A 26,092-nucleotide genomic window follows, 5' to 3' on the forward strand; every position below is an offset into this window, starting at 1 on the left:
GGGATACATGTCCCAGCTCCAGTGTGCTGTGCATGCCTGCTCCACTCCCGACCAAGCCCCACTGATGTGCTGATGTGAAGAGAAATGCTGCCTTTTATTTTGCGCAAAATGATATGTAAAAAGCAAAGTTTTCAGCCACCCCTCACGGCAGCATTGGAGTAGGGAGAGCTGGAAATGCTGTGTGTGTGTGTGTGTGTGTGTGTGTGTGTGTGTGTATTTGTAATATATTTGTATACACACATACCTAGGCCACACCCACCGCTATCATGCAGCTCTCAGAAAGGTAGCTGACCATCAGTGAGGCTCTCAGGCTGAAAAAGTTCAGCCACACTTTGTCTGCACAGACTGGCAGCAGCTCCCCAAATTTCTCTGCAAGTGCTGTCTGGAGATGGTTCCTGAGAGCTTTTGCAAGAGAAGTATGTGCATTTTGTTTTCATGTGTTCAGGCTAAATACTTGAAGACGGCTAGCTATTTCATTTATTTTACTTAAATTCCTTAGAAGTTCAAAGTGCCAACGATTCAAAAAAACAGTAATATAAAACAATCGCACCTAATAATGAAATATTAGCATGAGAAACTAGGACCACAATAACAATTACAAGGCAGCCATCGGAATTAAAACATCAGCATACCAAACATACCCCAAAGGAGGAAGTGTTCAGCCAAAGGCCACCCAAAACAGTTACACCCGAGGGAACCTGGCACAACTCTCTTGGCAAGGCGGTCCAGGATTCATCCTTATTGAATCGCAGTACTGCACAGGCCGTAAGAAAATCACCATTCTTATCTGTGTTTCAGATAAGGAAAGCTTGCGTTTAACTTGAGTAAAGCTGTTCCCTGTGTTGATGAATTGATATTCCCTTACCTGATCCTTTCAGCTTCTGTTCTGACATCCTATAGTACATTATTATTGATTCAAGCAAATCAAGTGGTACCTTTGTCAGTCCTCAGTACATTGTTTAGATTACATACAGATCATTAAAAGTACCGTCAGTTTATTCTAGAGTCATCAGAAATATTGTTGGCAGCAAAAAGAAAGAAATAAGGCAGGTAACTTTGTACATTTTCCTAATAATGCTGCTTTGACATTTAGGAAGGATCACAGCAGTGCCATTCTTAGATAATAACCAAGTAACTGGAAATGATTGATTAAACAATGTCCTATATTGTCAGTTTGCAAAGCAATCTGGAATGTCTTTGACCTGTGTGATTGAGTTAGTTACCATGCAGATTTCTTTCTACACTTGAGGAAGGCTCAATAATGGTGCACATATTTCACACAAATGAGGATACCTGAGCTTTCCCCAAGCTTTTCAGGGAATGAATCTCAAGTGACTGAAGAACTAGTATCCATGGAGAACTGAAATTCATATCTGTTGACCACCAGAGTTGACCATTCTGCTATTAAACAACTATACCACAGAAGATATTAAAATAACCAAAGGTACAAGGCAGGGATGCCCACTGTCGCCACTATTATTCATTATGGTGCTGGAAGTTTTGCTAAAATCAGTAAGAAAAAATGAAGATATAAAAGGGGTGTCTATAGGGAAAAATGAATACAAAGTTAAAGCATTCGCAGATGACTTGGTATTGACAGTAGAAGAACCAGTGGAAAGTATTGAAAGAATCTTAGAAGAAATAGAACAATTTGGTCGAGTTGCAGGATTTTATCTCAACAAAAAAAAGACGAAAATCATGGCTAAAAACATGAATCAAGAACTAATTGAGGAAATACAACAAAGGACAGAGATAGAAGTGGTGAACAAAGTGAAGTATTTAGGAATATGGTTAACCCCCAAGAACATTGACTTGTTTCAAAACAATTACTTACCTATGTGGAATCAGATAAAAAGGGATTTGGAGGTGTGGGGATATTCTCCTTTTGGGGGAGAATATCCACGATAAAAATGAGTGTGCTACCAAAGATGTTATTCCTTTTCCAATCATTGCTGATAATTAAGGGGGCATCAATTTTTAAAGAATGGCAAAAAATAATTTCAAGATATATCTGGCAGGGTAAGAAGCCAAGGATTCAGTTTAAGTTATTAACAGATGCAAAAGAGAGAGGTGGCTTCGCCCTGCCAGATTTGAAATTATATTATGAAGCATCATGCCTCTGTTGGATAAAGGAATGGATTAAATTAGAGAATGGAGAGCTATTCGATTTAGAAGGATTTGACAACAGATTTGGTTGGCATGCTTACCTATGGTATGAGAAGAAAAAAATTCACAAAGGTTTTGAAAACCACATCTTCCGAAGATCACTGATAGAGGTGTGGGAGAGGCATAAAAACTTGTTGGAACCTAGACTCCCCCATTGGATTTCACCATTAGAAGTGATGAGTGTGAAAAAAATTAATATGAGGTGGAGGTGGATAACATATGGAGAATTGGTAACAAGAGAGGGGGGGGAATGGAAAATGAAAACTTATGAAGAGGTGAAAGAATTTGTTTACGACTGGTTACACTACTTTCAGATTAATGAAATGTTTAAAAAAGATTGTAAAATGTGTGGGTATGAAGGTAAAGAATCAAAATTCCAAGTGGAGGTATTGAATAATGAGTATAAAAACCTGTCTAAAATGTATAAAGTGTTGCTGGAGTGGCATACAAAAGATGAAGAGGTAAAAGTAGTAATGATACACTGGGCAAGAGACTTTGGTTACAATATACAGTATGATGATTGGATGAAATTATGGAATGAAAGGCTAAAATTTACGGCATGTACTGCGTTGAAAGAAAATGTAATGAAAATGTTTTACAGATGGTATATAACGCCAGTTAAACTGGCCAAAATGTATAAAACATGCAACAAGTGTTGGAAATGTAAAGAAAAAGAAGGTACTTTCTATCATATGTGGTGGGAGTGTAAAAAGGCGAAAGACTTCTGGGAAATGATATACAATGAATTGAAAAAGATGTTGAAATATACGTTCGTTAAAAAACCAGAAGCCTTTCTATTAGGAATGGTAGGAAACGAAATCAATAAGAGAGACTGTAAACTGTTTCAATATGCAGTGACTGCCGCAAGGATACTTCTGGCCCAAAGATGGAAACAGGAAGAAATTCCAGCAGTGGAAGAATGGAGAAGGAAATTGACCGAATATGCAGAATTGGACAAATTGACTGGGAAGATTCAATACCAGAAAGACCAAAAGTTTATCGAGGACTGGGGGAAATTTACAGAATATCTGAAAAATATATGTGATGTACAGACAACGCTTGTTGGTTTTGAAGAGACTCTGTGAAATAGTAAGAAATACTGCAAAAAAGAGAGTAAGAGGAAAAGGAGTGGGGAAAGGCAATATCATGTTTAGAAATGCGTCAATAAATAGAAATTTTTCTAAAGATTGACAGAGAAACTGAGGGAAGTCAAAAATTGAAGCATGAGTGTAAAACAATTTGTTGATTGTATAAAACTTGTTTGGAAAATGAATAAAAATTATTTTTTTTAAAAAAAGAGTTGACCATTCTGCATAAGAGAGACCATGATTCAGTTCCCTTTTCTCCTACACCTTCTTACATTGGGCATTGCCAGGTGCTGGTATCAGTCATTAACCACAATATATTTGCATTGCTCTTTGGAAATGAAAGCAGTGCCCAATTAATTGCATGGCACATAATCTGGCTTTGCAAGTGCCTCTGTGATGTTAAATAGCAAAAGAATTGCTTGGCAGACTGATGCACGAATTAAATCATTTAGGCAACAGAAGATAAAGATTCTGTTTTGCTGATGAAATTAAGTTGTAAATTAAGGGGATTAACTCTGCTTAACATCAATAAGTACATAGAGAATCTGTGGAAAGCTTTGTCTGGGAAAATGTGATGATGGCAAGTGCTATTGGTTGCTTGAGTTAAGTTTGTGGACTAAAAATAATGCCATTACCCTTCCTTTAGGGAATTCATGTAATGCCATTAAACAGTATGTGGGTGAGACAGAGGTGGGAAGGCCTTGGGATCTCAACATTTGTTGAAGTCATATTGCTGTAGGAGTTACTCCTGCTTGATGCTTTAGCAACAAATCAGAAATTTGAGGGAAGTGCCCTGGAAAAGAGGTGCTCCTCTAACTTTGCACCTTGGGCTATGGGAATGTTCTGCTCTCTCAACTTGTCTGGGGCCAACTCTTGCAACAGAGTGGAGTGGGGGGGAGCACTGAGGATTTCACATGCCATTACAGACTTAAAAGACATGTGTACATTGTGCTGCATTTATTTCTGGAATTCAAAGTATTGTTCTCAATGCTCTGTTAGCTCTATTGAAAACTCTGGTGCGCTGTGACTGTGAAGATCAATACTCTTGTTAGCGCATAGTATAAAATGATCTGCTGAACATCCCCCTCGGCTAATCAAAAGCAAATTAAAGTGGAGGCCACTTTGGTAGGTGGCTGGGGATTATTGAAATTTTTATGATGCAAAGGTAATTGAAACTAAGAAACTACATGGATCGTTTTGTTTTAAACCCTTAACTGAATGGAAAATGGAAAATGGAAAGCTTGTTAACGATGCTAAATGATTTCTTACTGCTGCTGTGTATTTTTAAGGTAAAAATAAATAAATCAGAATGCTCTTTAAATACTAAATTAATGTATTATTTGGTATTTTTTGCCTTTTCAGTCCTTAGAGAGAAACTGGAAGGTGATTCGAGATGAAGGACTTGCTGTGATGGATAAAGGAAAAGGGCTCTTTCTGCCTGAAGATGAGAACTTGCGGGAGAAAGGTGACTGGAGCCAGTTTACTCTCTGGCAGCAAGGTTTGTAAGCGCTAATTTCCCCCTCTCTCCGGTCACTCAGTTTCCATGCTGCAATTTTAATAAAAGCTGTCCTTTTAATGGAAATGGGTTTGTTCCTGTGAAGTCAGACTGCAATAAAATGAAAATGCATGGCTGTTCTACAGCAAGTGCTGGATCCAATCTATTTGGGCCAGGTGGCCTCAGTGGGCCCACATCCTCCTTGACACTATCACCACTTTTTGTTCACTTGTCCTTTCTCTCTGTGACCAATACATTCAGCCTCACAAAGGGAGGGGATGAGGCAAGTGGAAGCTGCTTACCCTTCTCATTCCTGCCATTGCCCTCTTTTGTGCAAGGACTGGGGGAAAGGGACTGACAGCAAAAAAGAGGAACAGCAAGTCCAATAGGTACTCGAGACTTCCTGATACGAGGATCATGCTTGTCCACATGGCAGTAAAAAGTTAGAAATTGTCCTATGCATGTTACTGTTGTGACATTTTTATAGAGACATAAGAAGCAGTCTTCTTTTTCCCTTGATCACTTCCTTTCCAGCAGAGTGATGTACTGTCAGGCTCAAGGGATTCTCTCCTCCCCCCCGGTAGCATCAAGGATCAAAGAAGAAACAAGAAAATTCATATTTGTGGTTTTATTCAGTAATTGTGGAGCAAGGAAAACAATCCAGTCCTTAACTCCATGGTGACGTTGCTCACTCTGAGCCCATCCCCTTCTTTCTCCAGCAACAGCCCGTGGCTCTATGGGAGGCTTCAGGAATCAAATGTCGTTGAGCCCTTTGCTCTTGAATTCTAAGTGAGCGACGAGTACGCGGTGGTGGTGGAGCTTCTGTTCTCTCCAAGGAAGTCTCTGCTGGCATTTCTCCAACTTCCCCTCCTTCTCCTAAGATCTCATAACTTGGCAGCTCTGCGTTTTGCTGTAATACAATCCTGTCTCCCACTTCTCTTGAAACTACTGGAGATTCCCCCCCCCTACCCCTCCTCCTCCAAGGGAAGCAGAGGAGAAGGAGGAGGCGATTCCCAAACCTCTTCTTCAGTCCAGTCCCTGACATGTACATAAGAACATTAGAAGATCAGGCCCAAGGCCCAACTAGTCCAACAATCTGCTGTTTGCACAGTGGCCAACCAGCCACCTGTGGGATACCTGCAAGCAAGACATGAGTGCAACAGAACTCTGCCCACCAGTCTTCCTGGTGTTCACACACACACACACACACACACACACACACACGTAACTGAATCAGTTGCAACCTTTGTATACCAAGCTATTTAGATTTATAACAAACTTGTACAGAATTTACAGAGATACTATGTTTTTGTCCTACTATGTTTTTTGTTCAAATTACTAACAATGAAAAATGTACTGTGGATGGGCTTTCTCATAATTTGGAAGGCTTTTCCCATCAATCCCTCTTTGCATGGAATCAATATTTGTTTTTGGAATTAGAAGGTCTGTGGACTTGTAATAGACTTAAATAAACTTATGAATTTTACAGAGAGAATTTTCAAGTGTTTGAATAACTTTGAAGGTTGACGAAGGAGAATTTAAAGGTTGGTTAATCTTTTGTTTTAAGAATTCAGATTCCTGGTGCTTAAGTTGTGGTTTTCCCCCTCCTTCTAGGAAGAAAAAATGAAAATGCATGCAAGAGTGTTCCCAAAACATGTGCCTTATTGGAACGATTTCCAGAGGCCACTGGATGCAGAAGAGGACAGGTACTAACTGATATAGAGGGGAAGAGAGAGGTGGGGCGGGGAGAGAGATGTTATAGGGAATGTTGAGTGTTTAATGTGCATAACAGGCCATTGTCCAGGCCTCATTGAGAATGTGCACGTTATATTTCAGTGAAGAGGGGATTGTGCACATTTCCTGGTTATTATGCATCTTGGGAAATGTGCATATTGTGGCTTAATTTTTAACATTCTCTTGCCATTATGCATAATCCCCAACAGGCCTTGGGTAATGTACTGCATTTTGTACGTTCCCAGGACAATATGCACATTATCTGATCTGTATGCATAGTATGCATAGTCTCAAAGAAACCTGCCTTTTTTTCTATTTCTTGTTCAGAAGTGTGCAATCTACACTCCCCAGGTTGCTTCTGGCCCACTGCGTGGCATCTACCTGGGTCACAACGCTACTGATCACCTAAGTCCCCCCCCCCATGTAGTTCTCCTTTCCACCATTCTCAGCTGTTTCCCAGTCAGCTAAGCAGCACAAGGGGGGTCATATAGAGATGCAAGTTTTAAACTTTCCTTCCCACTCCTACAATTCTGATAGAAATACAATCCCCGCCCCCCACCCCTTATTAAGTGTGCTCCTGCACACTGCAACAAACCATTTTTGGTGTGACCCGAGGGTGGGATTGTATTGGAGCTCTAAAGTAGCTCTAGGAGATTCAGCTCTAATTAAAGCTCCTATCATGTGCTTTGGAGAAGTTAAAGAACCTTTATATCAAGGTTCCTGGACATAGTCATGAACAGGCTTGCTAACACAAGATGACATAGCAGTGCTGGCTTGTCAGCCTGAATTGGTTTGAACACAGTCCTATACTCTCTGCAAGTTAGAGTAATTGAACTGATTTTTTTAAAAAACCCACAAACTATGCCTCTCTCTGCAGATCAAATATTCTGTCATGCACCCAGGGACTCATGTCTGGCCTCACACAGGGCCTACAAATTGTAGGCTGAGGATGCATCTAGGCTTGGTGATTCCAAAAGAAGGGTGCCAGATTCGGTGTGCTGAAGAAACAAGGTATCGCCCTCCTCCCCTATCCTCCGGTCTGGGGTTTATGATGACAAGTTCATGTACTATAAGAGGGGGGACAGGAGCCAAAGGGGAAGAGTTCCCCAGCAAACAGAGTCAGTACTCTGTTTAGGGAAGCTTTTAATGTTTAATAGATTATTGTATTTTAATATTCTGTTGGAAGCCGCCCAGAGTGACTGGGGAAACCCAGCCAGATGGGTGGGGTATAAATAATAATAATAATAATAATAATAATAATAATTATACAGAACCTGGTGAGTCTGGGCAGAACCAGGTTTTTTTTGGGGGGGGGGGCTGGATTAAATCTGGAAGACCCTGGGCAAAGTTGTCAGCATTTGGTTACCAGACAGAACACACACGAGTTAAAAGCACTGGCTGGTTGACATGCCCTATCATCTATCTATCTATCATCTACCTATATCTATCATCTATCTATCTCTCTACAGTACCTATCATCTATCTATCTATCTATCTATCTATCTATCTATCTATCTATCTATCTATATCTATCTATCTATCTATCTATCTATCTATCTATCTATCTACCATCTATCTATCTATCATCTATCTATCTATCTATCTATCTATCATCTATCTATCATCTATCTATCATCTATCTATCAAGTGAGCCTAAGATTGCAATTTAAGGCAGTATACAGGAAAAATTCTTTAAAAGCTAGTGTTCTTTTCCAGTCTGCCAATCATGCCAAAGCTGCTTTGGAACTGTTACTATTGTAGAAACCCAGTTAGTGGTTTTTGTGGGGAGGGGAGGGAATCACATGTGCCAATCATCTTCCTAACATGTAATTATTTATGTATATATAATGTGATTGCAGCTACTTCCACCAGAAATTTTGGACACTTGCCAGCATATACCTAATTTTAATACTGCACCACACATGTCAGTTTGTGGCAGCCGTTAGCTCCTATTGACTAGTCACTGACAATAATATTTGTTTCCAGGAGTTTGAGCTGAGTTAGGTGCAAAGCGATGTTGCTCAGAAATTTGATAATGAGAAATTTAATGAATGTTTAGCTTCTCCTAGTCATTGTTTGTCATTTCCATTCCAAGCTTTTACTTATTACAAAAAAGAAAGCCATTACACAATCATAATATATTACTGCAGAAAAGCCCTCCGAAAACCTTACCCAGCCCTTTTACAGGGATAAACATGATCTAGATCAGATGCTGCAATTCAAAATGCAATATGAAATATGACAATACAAATAATTTAAACTTAATAAGCTGTCAAAGGAGAGTTCCGTATAATACAGGAGTGTCTAGTGGTAAGAGATGGGCATTAGTTGATGCAACCAACATAGCCCAGTGTTGACATAATCCTGATTGTACGATATCATGTTGTGATTATCACATTGTGGTACTTTTCATTCACAATATAGTGTGGCATACACACACAAAAACCCACATTTATTTCCATTTCAGTGGTAGGTTGAGCAATTGATCCCAGAAACCAATTAACGGCCCTGGCAATTCTGTAGCTGTTTTGTTTTGTTTTGTTCTGTTTTGTTTTGTATGTGTGTGTGTGGCAATCTCTTTCAAGGCTATGTAAATGACAGAATCCTCTTCAAATTTTCGACAGCAACACTTCCCTTGCACTAGTGTTTTTCTCAAGAATCAGAACTTTTGGTGGCTAATTAATGCAATTTTTTAAATAAAAACAAACAAACCTTTCCTCCCCCTTTAAATAGAGTCACTTTCTTACGCAAGTTTGTCACCTGCTTTCCACCAGAATTAGACAGAAGCTAAATTTAAGAACTGGCATGGTGTTGCCTATAATCCTGCATGCCAGTTTGCAGGACTGACTATTTTAATCCTTGGGTTTCATATATCTGGGTTAGAATTAACATTTATTCCCACTTTTCTATTAAAACAACACTTGAAGCAGCTATCCAAAGTTCTGGTGTGTAAATTTAGGATCGAGGTTCCTCAGAGCCATCACTTTAAAAAATCAGTTTAAATAAATGAGTTTTCTTTCTTGATTATGACACTTCCACTGTATTGTATTTTCCATTAGTCAAAGTATCAGCCAAAATGTTCAGCGCTATGAATTTAGTTGAAAGAAGGTCCCTTTTAAGTAGGGTGAACAAAACACTTCTGAACATCTTTCCAATTGTGAAGCTTAAATCCTTTCCTCTAATTGCTTCCTCTGTTTATTGCTCTCTCTTGAATTTTCTTCTCTTTAAATCTTTATGGTAATGTGATGTCCAGGGCTGTTTGCAGTATTTAAAGCTCAGTCTTGTTCTCATCAGAGATTAATTATGAGAAGACTGTGGCCTGCTCTCATTGTAGAACTAGGGCAATGTTGGAGTGAGGTGAGCGATGGATATTCTTGCCTATTGCTCTCTGCTTCCGTAGGATAATCCCTGAGTTGAGAGCTGGGGTACAAGCTCTACTTTCAGAGTACTAATCAGAGACTTTGCCAGTCGCAGACTTTGGAGGAATTAAGAGATCGTCAGGATACTCCTAAGGTTTCCTGTTCACAGGATCATGAAAAAAAAGGAGGAAATGGTGGTTAGAAATATAACGTGTTCTGTGTAAACCTGAACCTTATGGGGGAAGCCTTGCAGTGTCCCATCAAGAGGCCAAATTAATGGTGTGAATCAGGCATCAAAGAGAAAACTCATCTGACCCAAAGAGGTCTGTCATACTTGTGTATGGTAGAACCAGCGAGGCAAGGCAGCATCTCTTTCCAAGAAGGTTGCTATCACTGGATAATTATTATTTCAAAGAGGTCCAAGCTTGTCATGTCCTGCAAACTGAAATTGGGGGATGGGGGAAAGGAAAAGTGGCCCTCAGTGGCAGCTAGATTAGACAACACTGGGCCAAGCTCAGGAAATATGCTATGAACTGATATAATGCAACTCTGCAAAGGGCACAATGAGACCTCTGCAAATACTAAAAAGCCGGTCATATTTGCACTGATCTTCACCATGGTGTAAGAAACTGTTTTCAGAAATAGTGCTTCTTGAATGACTCAATCAACATATATCTCACAGACTGAACACATGTCATAAGCCAAATTTCTAGGTTTCTAGTTGATTTAAAAAAATAGGTAGATGATGACCGTATTTTTGTCACATAGAGGTGACAGACTCTTCTTGGAAGTTTTTAAGTAGAAGTTGGATATGATTTAGTTGAGATTCCTGTGTAGCAGAGGGTTGGATACCTTCCAACTCTACAGTTCTATGATTCTATGAAATACTAGCTTCATTGCTTCATTATAGGCCCTATCCACATTAGATAAGTACCTCTTGATATTTCCATGAGCCAACTGGAAACAAAGTTAGGATAGAAGCCATATTCCCATTTGAACACTTTTCACTCCTGCTCTGCCCATCATTGACTCTGGCTCCTGTGACACCTGGCATGCAGCCTATGACAGATTACCTTTGAGGGCATGTGAACCCCATCATAGAAAAGGAAGAGTATTCATTGATGGATTATAAGTTTATTAACTTCTGCTTCAGGTTTTTGCTAGTAAGATGGTTTCATAAAAGTCAGTCAAAGTGAATCTTGTGTGTTCATTTGCTCTTCTAAGAATTAATTTGTACATATTGCTTTATTAGCCTAGATTTGCTTTGGAAAATTACCATACTTGTTTTCTTTTTCCTTGATGTTGATCTTTCCTCTCAATGTTTTTCAGTATGATGCTTAAACAGATGAACAGTTCTTCAGACTTACCGAACTTGGTTGCTGAATATATTACATTTGCATCCTACCTTTTCTCAGCATATATGACACTATCTCCATTTCATCCTACCCAAACCCCTGTGTAGTAGGTTAGCTTGAGAGACAGGGGCAGATTTGTGAGGGGCACAGCAAAGAAAGAGGAGGTTGTGTGAAGAGCCTTAAATTAGAATCTAACCCAATCAAACAATAAGTAAACACAATGTAGAGAATCTGTTACAGATTCTGGATCAATGTGGATGTGCATTCTACCACATATTTTATATCATACATCTGCCTTTATGGAGTAGTGCAATTCTCCTTTTTGTATGGAAAAGCTAATATCAAGCTATTCCAGAGTAAAGCTACTAGCTCCAGGGTAGTTTGGTCATCTGTGCATGGTTTTCATCTAGAATGGAGATGTGGTTCTTGAGGCAGCAAATAAAGGATGGCTTCTCTGTCTTTCAGGTTCTGGGAAGAAGGGAAAATCCTTATCTTTGATGACTCTTTTGAACATGAAGTGTGGCAGGATGCTGATGCTTATCGCCTGATATTCATTGTAGATGTTTGGCATCCAGAGTTAACATCACAACAGCGGCGCTCCCTTCCAGCCATTTGAAGGATGCTTGAGGCTTTCCCTGTTGAGGTCTACATTTTATGTTTGGAAGTGCTGGTCTCATTAAAAAAGAAAGAAACCTGAATTGTATGTATGAAGTAATCTGGGCATGGACTTTAAAGCATCCTATTCTGTGCTTTATAAGGAACTGATCTGATAGCTCTGTATTCATGCTGCAAGTACAGATTCCTATTCTTTTGTCAGCCAAAGAATATCCTGTGCCATATATCAAAATAAGACTTATGCCAATATTTGTTAGGCCAGCATTATGCTTACCACTGCTAAGCATACACTTGGTGTACTAGTCACGTAACTACTAATGCTTGTGTGTAAACATAAAGGACACAGATTTTCAGACACTGTGAGTATGCAATTTATGTTCACATGAAGGAAAGCTGTGCAGCTACAGTACTTGGTGAATTGCATCTCACATCAGTGCTTCTATATCCTTCTAAGGACACTCATAACGTGTTACTTGCAAGCATCTTGGAAATTTGTCATACTAGAATGTGTAGAAATGAATTTAGATTTAAGTGAATGAACTGATAGTGTGAGTTGTAGATAATGTGAGTGGATGAGTGAGTGGTATTGTATTTTTTAAAAGATCATAGTATTTTTGTATCGTATATGGATACCATTTTCCTGCTCTTTATGAACCACTTTCCTTTTGTAATTTTCTTTTGTAATAATGGCAATCCATGTTAATTTTGCAGAGATGACGCCTTATGGAGCTGCTCTTCATTTTATTGAGTTCGGCCTTTGCCTTTCAAGTGAGAAGGCACAATATGCATTTGCCTTGTTCAGTTTCTGCTGAGCAGCACTTATAACCCAGCTCTGATATGTCTGCGTCTTACTCATAAAAAAGGTCTTGTGGTCCTTTCCAATGCAGCAAAAAGAATTTCACTTAAATGGAAAGCACATTTTCTTATTAAGGGACTGTGCAGGTTGTGAGGAGGATCACATTTGGAACCAATTTGCTTCCAGTCTATTGTTATGGCATTTCTATTCTCAAGTGTGGCCAGTTTCTTATTGTACAGTGGCGTATGTGGTAGAGGAAGCATTCAGTTTGGATACAGGTATCGTCACATGAAGTGACACCCACATGGTTGTTTCAATCCACTTGAGGGGGGGGGAAGTGGGGGCTGACCTCCCTTTCATATTCGCTTCTCAGTTTTGCCTCTGAATTAGTGAAGTGCGGTGCACAGGATCAGCACCAAAGCAGCTTTGGTTAGACTTTTTACAATTACGACCAACAACAAGACAGTTCACACTCTCTGACCAAAATATACATTACAATTTAAATTTTATGAGCAGAAACGTGCCAATGTATACATGTGCTGGGTTTTATAGTGCTATACTTTTGAAATTATAGAAGCTGAAGTTCTGAGATGTTACCTAAACTGATGACATGAAAATAAATATTTGCTACGGCCTTGACGGAGTAATATTTTCAAATAGAATGGTCAGTATTTTGTACAGATTGAATCCAGGGCCCTGTTGTTGTCATTTGTTTCATGGAATGGAAAGATTCCTATGTATAATGTTTATAAATAGCTGCCTTTTCTTTCCTAAGTGCAGATGGAAGGCCTAAAATGAAAGTGTGAACAAGTATGTGTTGTTCCATCTGGGAAACCACAGGCTACATTTTTCTGTAGCCCTCATTAGCTTAGCATTGTTCAGTGTTACCTTATCTCAGTTTTGCCTGAAAACAATTACTGCATGTGGAAGGCAAATGGAATATAGCAATCTACTCTAAATGTGCACCTACAAGCTAATGGTTGCCCATTACGTGCTGTGGTATATTGGGCATTAAACAAGTGCCTTCTTTGTGGCAGTGTGGATTTTTTTATATATGTTAGTAGCTTCAGCACTGAAATAGTTTCTAATTTTTGCATTGATAGCAAAAATTGCTGTTGCTGCTGGAATAAATGAAGCTTACATAAAAACAAATGTTGTGTTGGCCTTCTTCTGTGTTTTTTCTACCATTCTTCACCAGTGAGAAAAGGAACTGCATTAAAAAAAATTATCAAAGGAGAGAGGAAATTTTGTTGAAATTCTCATGGGTAGAGTTGGTGGGGGGGTGTTCTCACACTTATTTACTTTTGAAGTAGCAGGAGGTTTTCTGAGTCATTTGTTTCATTCTACATGTCATCTTTCTACACGTCTGCACTGTACAGACTTGCAAGGGGCCCACACTTCCTGAAAACCTCATGATGAGTTGTTGTTTTTAAAAATTATTTTTGCTTTGAAAGAAATCAGTCTGCTAAGTTTTTGCTTAATAATAATAATAATATAGCAAAAATAAGGAATTTGCTTAAAAACAAAAGCAGTAAGTACTCCCATCTCAGGTGCTTGGCAGCCACCCTCTCAAGCTTCCCGTACTTCATTTAAACTTCAGGGGAAGGTGCCATGAGGTAACTTCTTCCATGGGCCTTTTTTCAGATCAGGAAACACTGGCAGCCAGGGAGGCTGAGGAACACAGGTGAAATGTTTTAATGGAGGGGGGACCTCCCCCACTGCCATCTGCCATTCAGTGGTGTGCAGTCAGTGGACTAGGGGGACTAGACTAGTCCCCTAAATGCTCCTGGTAAGTTAGAGTATTAAATTATTAAAGCCTGGCACCTCCTTCCCAAAGCCCGGGAAACTTCTGCCCAGTTTAGGGAGGGAGGTGCGATGCTCATCCGCAAGACGTCAGGACGTTCCGACATCACAAGCGCAGCATCAGTCCCCCCATTGGGGGGGTTAGGCACCTCTGGCCCTAACTCTTCTCCTATGAAAAAAATCACTGCATGCCACTACTGCCATTGTACAATGAGCACTGTGCAAGTTCACCCCCAGCTGAAATTATCCAACATGCTGTCAGTGAGGCAGGAAAATGAAAGCTTTCATAGGGGAAGAAAACGTTTGAAATTTTGGAGGACAGGTTTTGGCACTATACTAAAAAAACACCAAATAAAACCCTGCAGAACAAACAAATGTACAGTGTATACATGAGTCAACCTTGACCTTTCCTTGTTACCATTGTACGCTTCTGTAGTGGTTCTAGGGGTTGCTCGTGCATAAGCCGGTGCAAACACCTGGCTGGGTTGCCTGAGTGAACCTTTTCTGCCCGGACAGCCACTCACCTGTGGCTGTCTCAATCGCTGGCAGAATCTGTCAGTGGGCGTTTCTTAAACTTCTTCCAGCAAAGAAGCTCTTTGACGCCTAGTCTCCTCCTACTCTCTCTGTGTGAAAGCCTTCTGCGCAAGGAGGGCGTAGGCAGCAGAGGACCCCTACTCTCCCCGCTGGTCCCCGGCAAGGAGTCATGGGACCGCCTCGCCGCTTCCCCCATCTGCCTCCCTTCTCCACTGGTGCTACGCTGATTCTCTTCCCCAGAAGATGGGCTGCCTCTCCCAATCCCGGGACACTCTCTGGAATCCCTCTGGATTTTGCTCTCTCCCTCTGGCACTGATGGCAGTTCCCTGACAGCTTCCTAGAGTTCTGCATCATGCTGCTAATGGAAGAAGCACTTTCAAAAGCCACATGTCCAACTAACACTGCCAGAAATAACCTTTTAAGCACTATCCTTATGCTAACCTTGGCAGTTGCAAAAAACTTCCTGTTATGTTCTGTCCTGGCCTTTTGGGTACATTTACAATCCACACAAAGGTCTACTTATTTATTTTTCCATTTTAAGGTTTATTATCTGAGTTGAAATTGCTTGTTTAGGTACCCATGGATGCTATTCCATAATGCTTCTTTTAATATTCTTGGGCTATAAAAATAAATTACATGGATCTTTAGCTAAGATTTTAATACTTGTTGCAACCTTCCCCAAAATTTACAATGCATTTGGTCATCATTTCCAGAGGGTACAAAGTCCATGGTGGTAGGAGTGAGAGTTAAGTACAGCAAACTTTTCTGAAAACAGATACATTGGTAAAAACTGTTTTTCTGTTATGAATGTTAAGCAGCTTTTTTATGTTGGCCCCTGTGACAAAGGATTAGTAAACAATCTGGACTTTACCACCAGAAGCAACAGCCCAAAGTAAACCTGTAGTAAAGGTGGAGACCCTGTATTTCACTGAGAAACAATAAAAGGCTGACTTGATAATTACTGATTTGATAGAACTTTGATTTTACAAGAGAGACCAAGTTCATTTTTTTATTTGGCCCTCTGGAGCAATAGAATCCCCAACTAAATTATATCTGCTGCAACTCTGTACAAGCATCTTAGCTCTACACAATAGATAAAACAGTTTCTGAATGATATCCCTAACAATGAAACATTATGCCAGTAACATAGCATGGCTTTATTCGTTACATGTGACTTCTACTAAATGATTGCAATTGTTTCTCAGCTTCACCAAAGACAGGGATGAAGGATGTGGCCCTCCAGATGTTGTTGCACTCCAGTTCCCATCATCCTTGGCTATTAGCTATGGTGACTGAGGCTTCTGGGACTTGGAGTCTAATGACATCTAGAAGGTCACAGGTTCCCCATCCTTGACCTAAGAGTTACTTGGCCATCCTTGAGATAGCGAGCAAATCCTTCAGGTCATATGGCATAAATGTACTGTTTGGCTAAGGATTGCTAACTGGCTGTTACATACTATTGCAAAATGTCAACAAACATGTTTCCAGCTCTTTGAAGAAATAAAGCCACAGCGCGCATATATATATATATATATATATATATATATATATATATGGTGGAGTCCCCCCCCCTTACTATTTTCAGTACAAGAATGGGATTTGCTTTCGCAAGTAGAGCAAAGACGGGAATAGCAAAATGATCTTTGGCATTTCAGTTCTACGTTTTTCTGTTCTTCCATGGTTCCTTCTAATGGAGGCATATTGAATAATTCATTCCAAGTTTTCCCTTTCCATTATAAGCATAGCGTATATCTGCAGTCAGCCAGGCCCTCTGGCTACACCTTTAACTGATTGCTGGAGAAAAGATGGTTAAATAGCTCTGCTGAGCTTTCATTTGCCAGAATGACCTAAATGAAAGGACCTGGAGTGGAACATTAATCACCAGTAAGTGTTCCCATTGAGCTCAGACACCTCCTTTCCCCCCCAACCAACCAACATATCTACCCCACATACTGCAGTTGCCTTGGGGGGGGGGTGGATCCCACACTGTTAAAATTAAATAATTGCTTTCCAAATTGCCTGTGTCTGTTTCCAACTCCAGTCATTACATTGAGCTGACAGGTTTATAAGGACTTTTAAAAGTTAAGAATTTATTTTCCAGGGGACTGTAATAAGTGACCCCTGCAAATAGCTGAGGTGATGAGATCACATATTGCAGAGTTGAACAATTTTCTGCTGGTGATTGCCTAGTGTGTGCATGTATGTGTGTTGTGTGTAGATAAAACGCAGAGGAGGCAGCTCTGTAAGGACTTTCGGGTTTCAAGGTGTTCTCTCCATGCCGCAGACTAAATTATGCCTGTTGCTGCAATATTTAAACTCAAAACACCTTTACTTGAAATGTATATATATGTATTTGTGTGTGTACTGCATCTAAATTTCATTTTAATAAAACTGGACAATATCCCTGCTTAAACAGTATGGGAAAACCTCGACTGATGTATCTTTGAGTGCATGAACTTACAAAGTCATCCCTAACATTTCAACCATTGTTAATATCATAAACCATAAAATTACAAGGGGGGAGGGGCTCTGCTTTACAATCAGGCTCATTAGCTTAGAACTTGGGCCGCAGGGCATCTCCCCATTGGCTTTGGCCACACATACAGATGGCTGGTGATGATCATTTACTTGCTCTGCAAAGACCGAGAGCCTTGTTTCAAGCTGAATGTGTCTTAATGTGTATTAAACCTGTCTTTTGCTTCATGGGTATCTTGTCCCATTGAAGTCTGATGGTGCAGTTGTGCGCTTTGCGGTGAATTCAGACTCAGTCCAGAGCCAGCAGTGGCTGGGTGTTCTCATTCTCATGCTGATCCTCATGTTTCAACGTTCCAGGTTCCACCACGGACTGAGACCTGAAAACAAAGAACAGCTGTTAGCATTGCTTAGGCTTTAAGGCTTCAGCTGCCATTTGTCTTTCCAAGAATGTACCGAGTCTTAATATTTTATTGACTTTCTCAATATAATCTCAAGGCAATTAACATTTCCAAAAACATCTGGCTTGGTATAAAAAAAAGTAGTGGGCTTTGTACAAGTGTTGATGATTGTGAAATTATTTTGCAAAGTGCTGATTTCTATCAACACATTGGTGGGGTCAGATTGGAGGAGGTCATAGGCAAAATTGGTAGGTTCCTGGTAGTTTCCCTGATGTCAGGTAGTGATGTTCCAAGTAACACTAAGCCTCTGAGTTTATATGCTATTTTAAGATGAAGTATGGCAGGTGGGTTTGACCTGCAGGGACTGGAAACAAGGATCCGACCCACTTGTCAGATCCAGTTTCTAATCCCGGCTTTAAACATACAAGCTGGTGCTCACATGTGCACCACTGGATTTATTTGTTTATTTTAGACAGTTGTTGACTGCCCATTAGCAACATATTCTGGTCAGTTCACACAAAATTTAAAACAATAATATCGATTTTGAAATATCAAAAAATGTGAAAACACTAAAATCAATACAATTCCTCCAGCAACAGCAGCAGCAGCATGAAATAATTCTATAACAGGATTTAAAGCTCAGCTAAAAATAATTTCTCCCAGGTACTAAAATACACTATAACATGGTTCTAAATGGCAAGTGGCACTAAAAAGGACTTTGAGTGAAAGTCCTTAACTCAAGCACCAGGCAAACCCCTCTGGGGAGGACATTCCGTAATTGGAGCAACAACTCTGAAAAGGCCCCTCCCTAGTGCCTCACCCATCAAACCTTGCAAGATGAAAAAAACCTGAGAATATCTTCCAGCAAAGATCTTTAGGTCTGGGCAGGTACATACAGGAAGATGCTATCCTTTAAGTAACCTAGCCCCAAGTTATTTAGGGCTTTAAAGATTTAATGCAGTACTGATTTTCCCCCTCCCCCCTCATCCTCCAGAATCTCCAAACTGTGTTTAAATTTCTCTCAAATCCAGGAGGAGTTCAGAGACATGGTTTGTGAATTTTTGAGAAAGGAAACATTGGAGCACAAATGCGCCGTCTGCTACCCTCATCCCATGCAAAATCTAAAGCATTTGAAGCAGCCTGAGTCACCAAAGAACAAAAGAATTGATGGATGAACGTTACGGAAGACTAATATTTTAAATGTAGCCCTTTAGATTTCAGGTATCGTCTGTCGCAGGAGCTGAGCACCATGTTCCAGCTTCACTGTGGGATTTGGAACATGCCTTTGAGTTAATATTAGTTAGTGATTCATTCACACTGGATGCCATCTAAGCATTAGCTGGATTTAGAAAGTACAAATTATGTTCCTCATAAAAATCACCAGCAGTTCCTTCAAAAACACTGCAGTGTAAAAATAGAACAGCTAACCAGAACACTAATGGGAACAGTGTTCTCTCTTCCTGAAACCCCTAATCTAAAAGAGATTAGTATTCGGAATTGAGTTCTAGCTGGCGGTTTCTTTCCAAGGGCAAGTGTATGCTTCAGTGAGAGAAAACAAAAAGCTTTTTTTCCTCATTCTGGAAGGTTCTGTCTCTCAAAGTAAGCTTGTACCATACGTCATGAACTGAGGGCGCCTTTAGCTGGTTTATAAAAGTATCAGGCTTAAACCTGAGTTAGCGGCATTCCAGTAAACACATGATGGTTGGACAGAAGAACTGGGCTTGCATCCAATGCAGAGCTAACTAGCTGTCTCGACATACAAGGATTTACACTTGCATAAGAGGATTTTATCCAGTTCTGCATCCCCATATCAATTCTAGGTCCCTGCATCCTTCTGGAGCAGATTTGGGGAGGGCTTGGGACATGCAGGGGAGGAGAGTAGGAGAAGTCCCATTGCACCAGCGTTGATCCTTACAGGAAAGTTACTTGGAACTGCATTGGATAGAAGCCCTGAGCAATGGAGCTCCATCCCTATTTGAATCACTTTTCAACTTGCGGAAGGGGACTGTTTAAAAAAGGGAGTCTCTTGCATCCCACAAGTGATATGTTTGGAATCCAAACAAATACTTGAAGAGGGCTCGGGCCGCGTGTGATTTGTTGGTCCACTATAAATCAAAGGAAACAGTTTCTCTGTAATGATGAAACTCATTTCATCAGCAGCAAGACACCTCCCTCTCTTGTACAGCCAGTTCACAGATGCCCCGGGCAAATCCACAACATTTTTCTGCCTATGGCAATGAGGCAAATAGTGCATTTCCACACCTATTTCAAAGTGCATTTCACCCAGGGTCAGTTGAGTGATTTTGGCACCTGAGAATGAAAATCCCACGAGTGTCATGTCGTCTCCTTGGCAGCAGGCATGCAGTAATAATTAAATGACTGGCAGTTTGCTGCCCTTTCAAAATCAGCTGCCTCAGGTGGCTTCCTCACACTGTCTAGTGGTAGGGCCAGACCTGGGGTTTGTAATCCTGGCCAATCATTTGTATGTCTTAACAAAACATCTAAAACTGCTCCTGATTCTTTAGAATCTCTTCCTCTATATTTAGACCAAATATATCCTTTAGGCTCTCTCTTTCTTCACTATTTTTAGCAATGTAAACCGCAGTTATGGGGTGTATGTGATCCAGAAGCAGTAGGCAAAGTGTTAGCTCTCTGTTCCATTTGATACTCAGAATAGAACACAGGATTGGTATTTTGGAGGCTGAGGAAATGCGCCTGCAGGCAAAAGTACACATGGGTCAGCATGCCAGGGGTGGGTGAGGCCAGAGGTAAAAGGGAGCAGAACAGTATATGCAAATTTTACTTTTGTACTGTAAGTTAGTTTCTAAAAACACTCACATACCCCCAGTGGCGTAGCATGGGTTGCTGGTCCCTGGAGCAGGGCAAGTATTATGCTCCCTGGAGAACAGGGCAGCTGGGGTAGAGGCACACACCGGGGGGGGGGGGCACACGGAGTCTGTGAGACACATGGCTACCAATGCTGCCACTGATGGCGGTGGTGGCCATGTGCCTTTTCGACTTGGTGGCTGTGCCTCCCGGCTTGGCCAGCCCTGAGGCTGGGCGTGTGGTTGTTCTTTGCCGGCCCTGAGGAGAAGGAGCTCCAAAGACCCAACCAGGGCACAGCTTGCCTCCCCACAGATCCAGAAGGCAGCAGGAGCTCAGCCATGTAGCCTAGATGAGGGTGTCTGTCATGGAGGCAGCTGGTTGCGTCCCCTCAGAATTTTGCACCTGGGGCTGCTGCTCCTCTGCACTCTATACTACCACATACCCCTTTCAATCCTTCACCCAAATAAGCAAGCAGCATTATTGGAGTTCAAGGATATAATCCAGTCAGTCAAAAATACTTCACAGACAGGGGTGTGAAGCAAGGCCCAGTGAGGGGAGATTTCTGAGAGGCAGATGGAGAGGCCTGGATGAGGCATTTGGTTCCCAGGCCTGTCCTCCATCTCTGGTAAGACCATGATGATGGCATCTGCTCTGCAGATGTGTTTCGGGGGGCAGGGAGCATTTCACACCAAATATTCTGCAACACACACACCATCTATCTTTATCTCCATCTTTCTATATATACATCTGTACAGACTCAGCCATCACACCCACATTCCCCCTCCAGTGCACTCCTATAGGAAACATGAAGGTGCCTTAAGGCTCTGATTTAACCTGTCAGCTGTAGTCTTGAGCTATGAGCCACATTTTTTTTCTTACCTGTGAAAGCTTTAAAAAAAAATCTATTCAAACATGAAACAATCCCAACTCCACTTTAAGATTAGGCTGTATGGGGGGGGGGGGGACACAATGAAAGCAACCCACATGCTCTCATTCCCAGTCTTTTACTTCTCGTCTTTTATTCTTCCTTTGCGTTATTAACAACCTTATTTGCTGAAATCCATGTGTGGGTGGGGGAAACCCATGACTATCCTGCTGAGCTTTCCCCCTTGAGCTGAGCTTTGTGCTTTTCAAATTGTGCACTGTAACCAATCAATCCGGCCACACTGCAAAAGATCTATTCACTGGGGCCTCACCTCCCATCTGCGCATTTCCCTCTAATTCTTTGCCCATTACACTGGCTCCTCTAGGCTATTATCTTCCAATGATTCATTCCTGCTGCAGAAAATAATAAGGGAAAATGTTTTCTTCCAACAAGCCGCTATTGATTTACTTATTGATAACACGCAAAGCCTTTTTGGTTTCAGTAGCATTCTGGGTTTGTTTCTTTTCAGTTCTCAAGCCCTGTCACCGCCACCAGGTGGAGAGGAGGGGCTGGAGCTCAGGGGCAAAGCATCTGCTTTGGATGCACAAGGTCCTGTCTTCAACTGACAGCAACTCCAGGCAGGGCTGGGAGAGAGATCCTGAGGAGCTGCTGCCAGTCAGTGTAAGACAAAATGGAGCAATGGTGTGAGTCGATAAAAGGCAGAGACCTGTGTTCCTGTGTGCCTGTCCATGTGGTAGCAAAGAGCTGGATCACCACTTCAGTCCTCAACATCTTAGGTAGGGCTGGGGAAGACTGCCTGCCTGAAACCCTGGAGAGCCACTGCCAATTCAGAGTTGACAGCACAAGGATTTTGTCGATTGAGAGAGAGCTGCATTAGACTTGCTTCTGCTCTTTTATACATAGAATCATAGAATTGTAGAGTTGGAAGGGACCCTGGGGGTCATCTAGTCCAGGCATAGGCAAACTCAGCCCTCCAGATGTTTTGAGACTACAATTCCCATCATCCCTGACCACTGGTCCTGTTAGCTAGGGATGATGGGAGTTGTAGTCCCAAAACATCTGGAGGGCTGAGTTTGCCTATGCCTGATCTAGTTCCGTGGTTTCCACAGGGGGGCAATTTGATTTTTAAGGGGGGGGGGAATTCGAGCTTGTTTAGACCAAGTTAACGGCCCTTTAGGCTTCCTCCATGTGAATAGTAGTTCACTTTTTGAATAATAAGAATTATATGTCATGGGGGGCAGGGATCAGGATTTTAGAGATGCTTAGGTGGGGCATGGCCAAAAAAAGGTTGGGAACCACTCATCTACTCCCACCCACCTGCAATGCAGGAAAATGCAGCTGTCCCATAGGGAGATTGAACCTGCAACCTTGGCGTTATTGGCACCATGCTTTAGCCAACTGAGCTACCCAGACTCATACAGGAGCCTTTAAAGTTGTTTTTACTCATGCTTCTATACTTGTTTTTGATGTTTGTTTTTGTAGGTTGCTTTGAGCTCACCTTTCTGTGGGGAAAGTGACTAATAATAATAATAATAATGTTCATCTTGCTGTTTTCAGCTTTCTAGTGTGACTAGCTTCCCTTGCATTTTCCATATGTGTGGCATACACAGAGGGAAATGGTGTCGCCATAGTAACTTGCATCCATTTCTCGAGCTGCAAAGCATATCTCCTTGAGATGGAATAGAAATGCAGAGCATATTTTCCCATTGCTGTAGAATGTATTTTGTCTTCTTGTAACAAACTTATCTTATTGGGCCAAACTCCCAGTGTCCTAAATCTCTAATTCTGTGATTGGAATCCCACTCCATTTACATTTTCCATCAGAGACAAACCACAGTACATGATTTGGTATGTGCTTAAAACTGCATACCAAACTGCAGTCGTGTCTATTCTGTATCACCAACTATACAGCTATAATACCAGGCCTGTGTTTATTATGAAGGGGTGGGGGGAGGAGAGCAACCACACAATACAGGCAACATAAAAATATGCATAAACAATGTGTATTGGGTTATTACTCAACTACAGATTTTTCAGTAATATTCATATGTATTTATGGTTACAGGGGGGAAAACCCCATAGAGTGCAATATTTACTCAAAAGTAATTCTCAGTGAGTTCAGGCTAGCTTCCTTCCATGTAAATGTGCATAAGATTGCAACCTAAATCTACTCAAGATTGTTTTTGTGAGTCTGCATGGACCAGTAAATAGATTTAGTCAACTATTACCTTTCATAAGCTCATTAGTTTGTGTGAACTGTTTTCCAGACCTGTGAAAAGAGGCGACAAAGTGGGGATGGCAGCCACTGGATCAGCTGGCCTCAGTTCTTGCAAAACAGCCAAATTTGACATGACCCACAATGGGTCCTTGGCATAGAGTATGGCCTCATTTATTTGTAAGGGTAACCCAAACTATGACTTACCATGATGTATGAACCAGGCTCTGGTTTGTCTTCCCAAACAAACCATTAGTGATATACCAAGAAAAAACCTTGGTTGCAGTTCATGTGTTGGATGAGACAAACTGCATGCCTGGGTTCACCTATAATGCTTAGTATAAAGTAGCAAGGCAGCAGTAGGATGGGGGGGGGGGGGGAGTAAAGCAGCCACAATTTTCTCTCCAGGCATCAGCACACTTGTTTGTTCATGGCAAACCATAACTTGGTAATGTTACATGCAAACCGGCCCCATATTTTGCTCTTTTCTTTGCACAGGTTATTCTTTTTCCATTTTGCTGAACAAGTGTGACAGGATGTGCCAAAATCAACGATCATTAATGAGGCCCAGAACAGCCATAATCCTGTTACTGCCTCATGAAAGAGCATTTTACTATGAAACATTTTCATATAATACACTGGTGAGACATCTTTCCCTTTGACTTGCTTTGCTCATCTTCATAAGGCCAGTAACTGCTATTATTATTTATAGTAATCCTGTGCCTCCAGATATTGTTGGCCACCAGTTCCCATCACCCCTGGTCATTAGGCATGCTGGCTGGGGCTGATGGGAGTTGGAGTCTAACCACAAGTTGGACAACCACAAATTCCTCATCCTTGGTATATAGATGATGTTCTTCCATTGTCATGATCCTCTCTTGAAGGCAAAGCAATCCTTGCATTTCCAGTTAGGCATTATTTCCTTTTCCTGTTTTAAAGCAGATAATTTTTCATTTCCTCTAAACATGTGCTCCGAGGCTGAACCTTACCTTTTCATGAGTTTGGGTGAGCATTCTCTCTCCAAGTTGGATGACGAGTGCTTCACATGCATGGTGTTGTAGGAAGTGTGCGTGTATTCGTTTTCATCATTGTAGTCTGGACCAAGTAAAGTCCGAGCCCAAGTGCCCATGTCATAAGGAGGAAGTGTCCCTCCAAACTCTGAGGGCAAGCAGTCAGGGTGTATAAGCTGGTGAAGGCTATTCAGATTGTTACCATGAAGAAAGATCTTTGAAAAAAGAAAAACAGACAAGGACACAGTTCATTGGCTCTCAGTTTTTCATGGCTGTTAAAATATTAAGGATACTGAATATTTAAACTTTTTCAAAGTTTGCCGAAGTACAAAAAATATTAGGGGGAGGGAATCTTTGAGGTGGGAGTGGAAAGTCCAAAGCAGCATGTGAGTTTGGAGCATGCTACATGTTCATGGAATGCTGAGTGATTGATAGAGTAGCAGAAATGGAAAACCCGGCTGTGTTGAGGGAGGAATGGCAGGGTCAGTCAGCTACAATGGCCAGTCAGTCAGCTACAAACAGGAGCGATCCATACTCCAACATTTTGCTGCAGGTCTGTTGTAGACACTAACACAGCAAAAATAAGGTGATGAGCAGCAACTGTGTTGGCTTTTGGTGGTAATTTTCTAGGTTATTCCAAGCTACTGGTTTCGATATTTGAAGGTTTTCACTTCCTATGAACTTTATCAGAGAGTAGGGCTTCCCATAGGATAAATCCCTTCATGTCTTAAGATGGGAAGGAGAATCTCTGATGAAAATTCTGTTTCGAAGGCTATGAAAACTGCTGCCTGCTGATGTGTGGTCTTCACACAGCCATTGCCCCCCAACACTATGGCATGGGCTTTCTGGCTGCTGAGATCATAAAGCACACCTTGCTAGTTCTTTTGATTAAAAAAAGGCAAGCCTTTTCTGTTTCAACATGCTGATGGGGCATTCATTTATTTTATTATTTATCATGGATACTTATTAAGGGTGTGCATCTGCTCTGCATGAACATAGCAAGGGGAATTGGGGGGATTTGAGGGTCTCCCCCCTGAGTTGAAGCATAATGTCAATTATTCCAGCTCCCCGCTGAGTCAGATTGGGATTCTCACAAAAGCTTCATGTCTGTCACTCTGTTTCTATCCTTTTCAACAATCAATGTTTCCCATATATCTCTGTGTTTCTCTAGCTCCAAGGCTTTGCAAGAAGTGGGGCTGCCCAAAATGGAAAGAGCTCTTGGTTGTTTTTTGTTAAAACCCACTCTGGAGGGACTCCTGTGCCTATAAATTTCATTTACTTTGGCCAAAAGGCTAAAAAAACTTGTAGTCATTTTTAGGTTCCCTGTTGTACTGAGT

General features: G+C 41.2%; 2 protein-coding genes across 4 annotated transcripts in view; one reads left to right on the forward strand and one right to left on the reverse strand.

Moving 5' to 3' along the window:
- Positions 1 to 13,760, forward strand: part of ASPH (aspartate beta-hydroxylase) — a 99,966-nt gene extending 86,206 nt beyond the window's left edge. For all 3 annotated transcript variants that reach the window (XM_081013361.1, XM_081013362.1, XM_081013359.1), the window contains 4 exons: positions 4,617 to 4,752; positions 6,364 to 6,455; positions 7,361 to 7,494; positions 11,663 to 13,760. In XM_081013361.1, coding sequence (XP_080869487.1) covers positions 4,617 to 4,752; positions 6,364 to 6,455; positions 7,361 to 7,494; positions 11,663 to 11,813 — 513 coding nt within the window. In that variant the 3' untranslated portion in view covers positions 11,814 to 13,760. The remainder of the gene's footprint in view (positions 1 to 4,616; positions 4,753 to 6,363; positions 6,456 to 7,360; positions 7,495 to 11,662) is intronic.
- A 1,828-nt stretch (positions 13,761 to 15,588) lies between these two features.
- The window catches only part of CLVS1 (clavesin 1), a 77,035-nt gene continuing 66,531 nt past the window's right edge, over positions 15,589 to 26,092 (reverse strand). Inside the window, exons 5-6 of the mRNA XM_081013581.1 lie at positions 24,735 to 24,970; positions 15,589 to 17,797 (exon numbers count right to left, since the gene is read on the reverse strand). Of these exons, the coding sequence (XP_080869707.1) occupies positions 17,710 to 17,797; positions 24,735 to 24,970 (324 nt within the window). The 3' untranslated portion in view covers positions 15,589 to 17,709. The remainder of the gene's footprint in view (positions 17,798 to 24,734; positions 24,971 to 26,092) is intronic.

Source organism: Podarcis pityusensis (assembly GCF_964106645.2).
Source record: "Podarcis pityusensis genome assembly, chromosome: 7".
In the NCBI taxonomy this organism is placed as follows: domain Eukaryota; kingdom Metazoa; phylum Chordata; class Lepidosauria; order Squamata; family Lacertidae; genus Podarcis; species Podarcis pityusensis.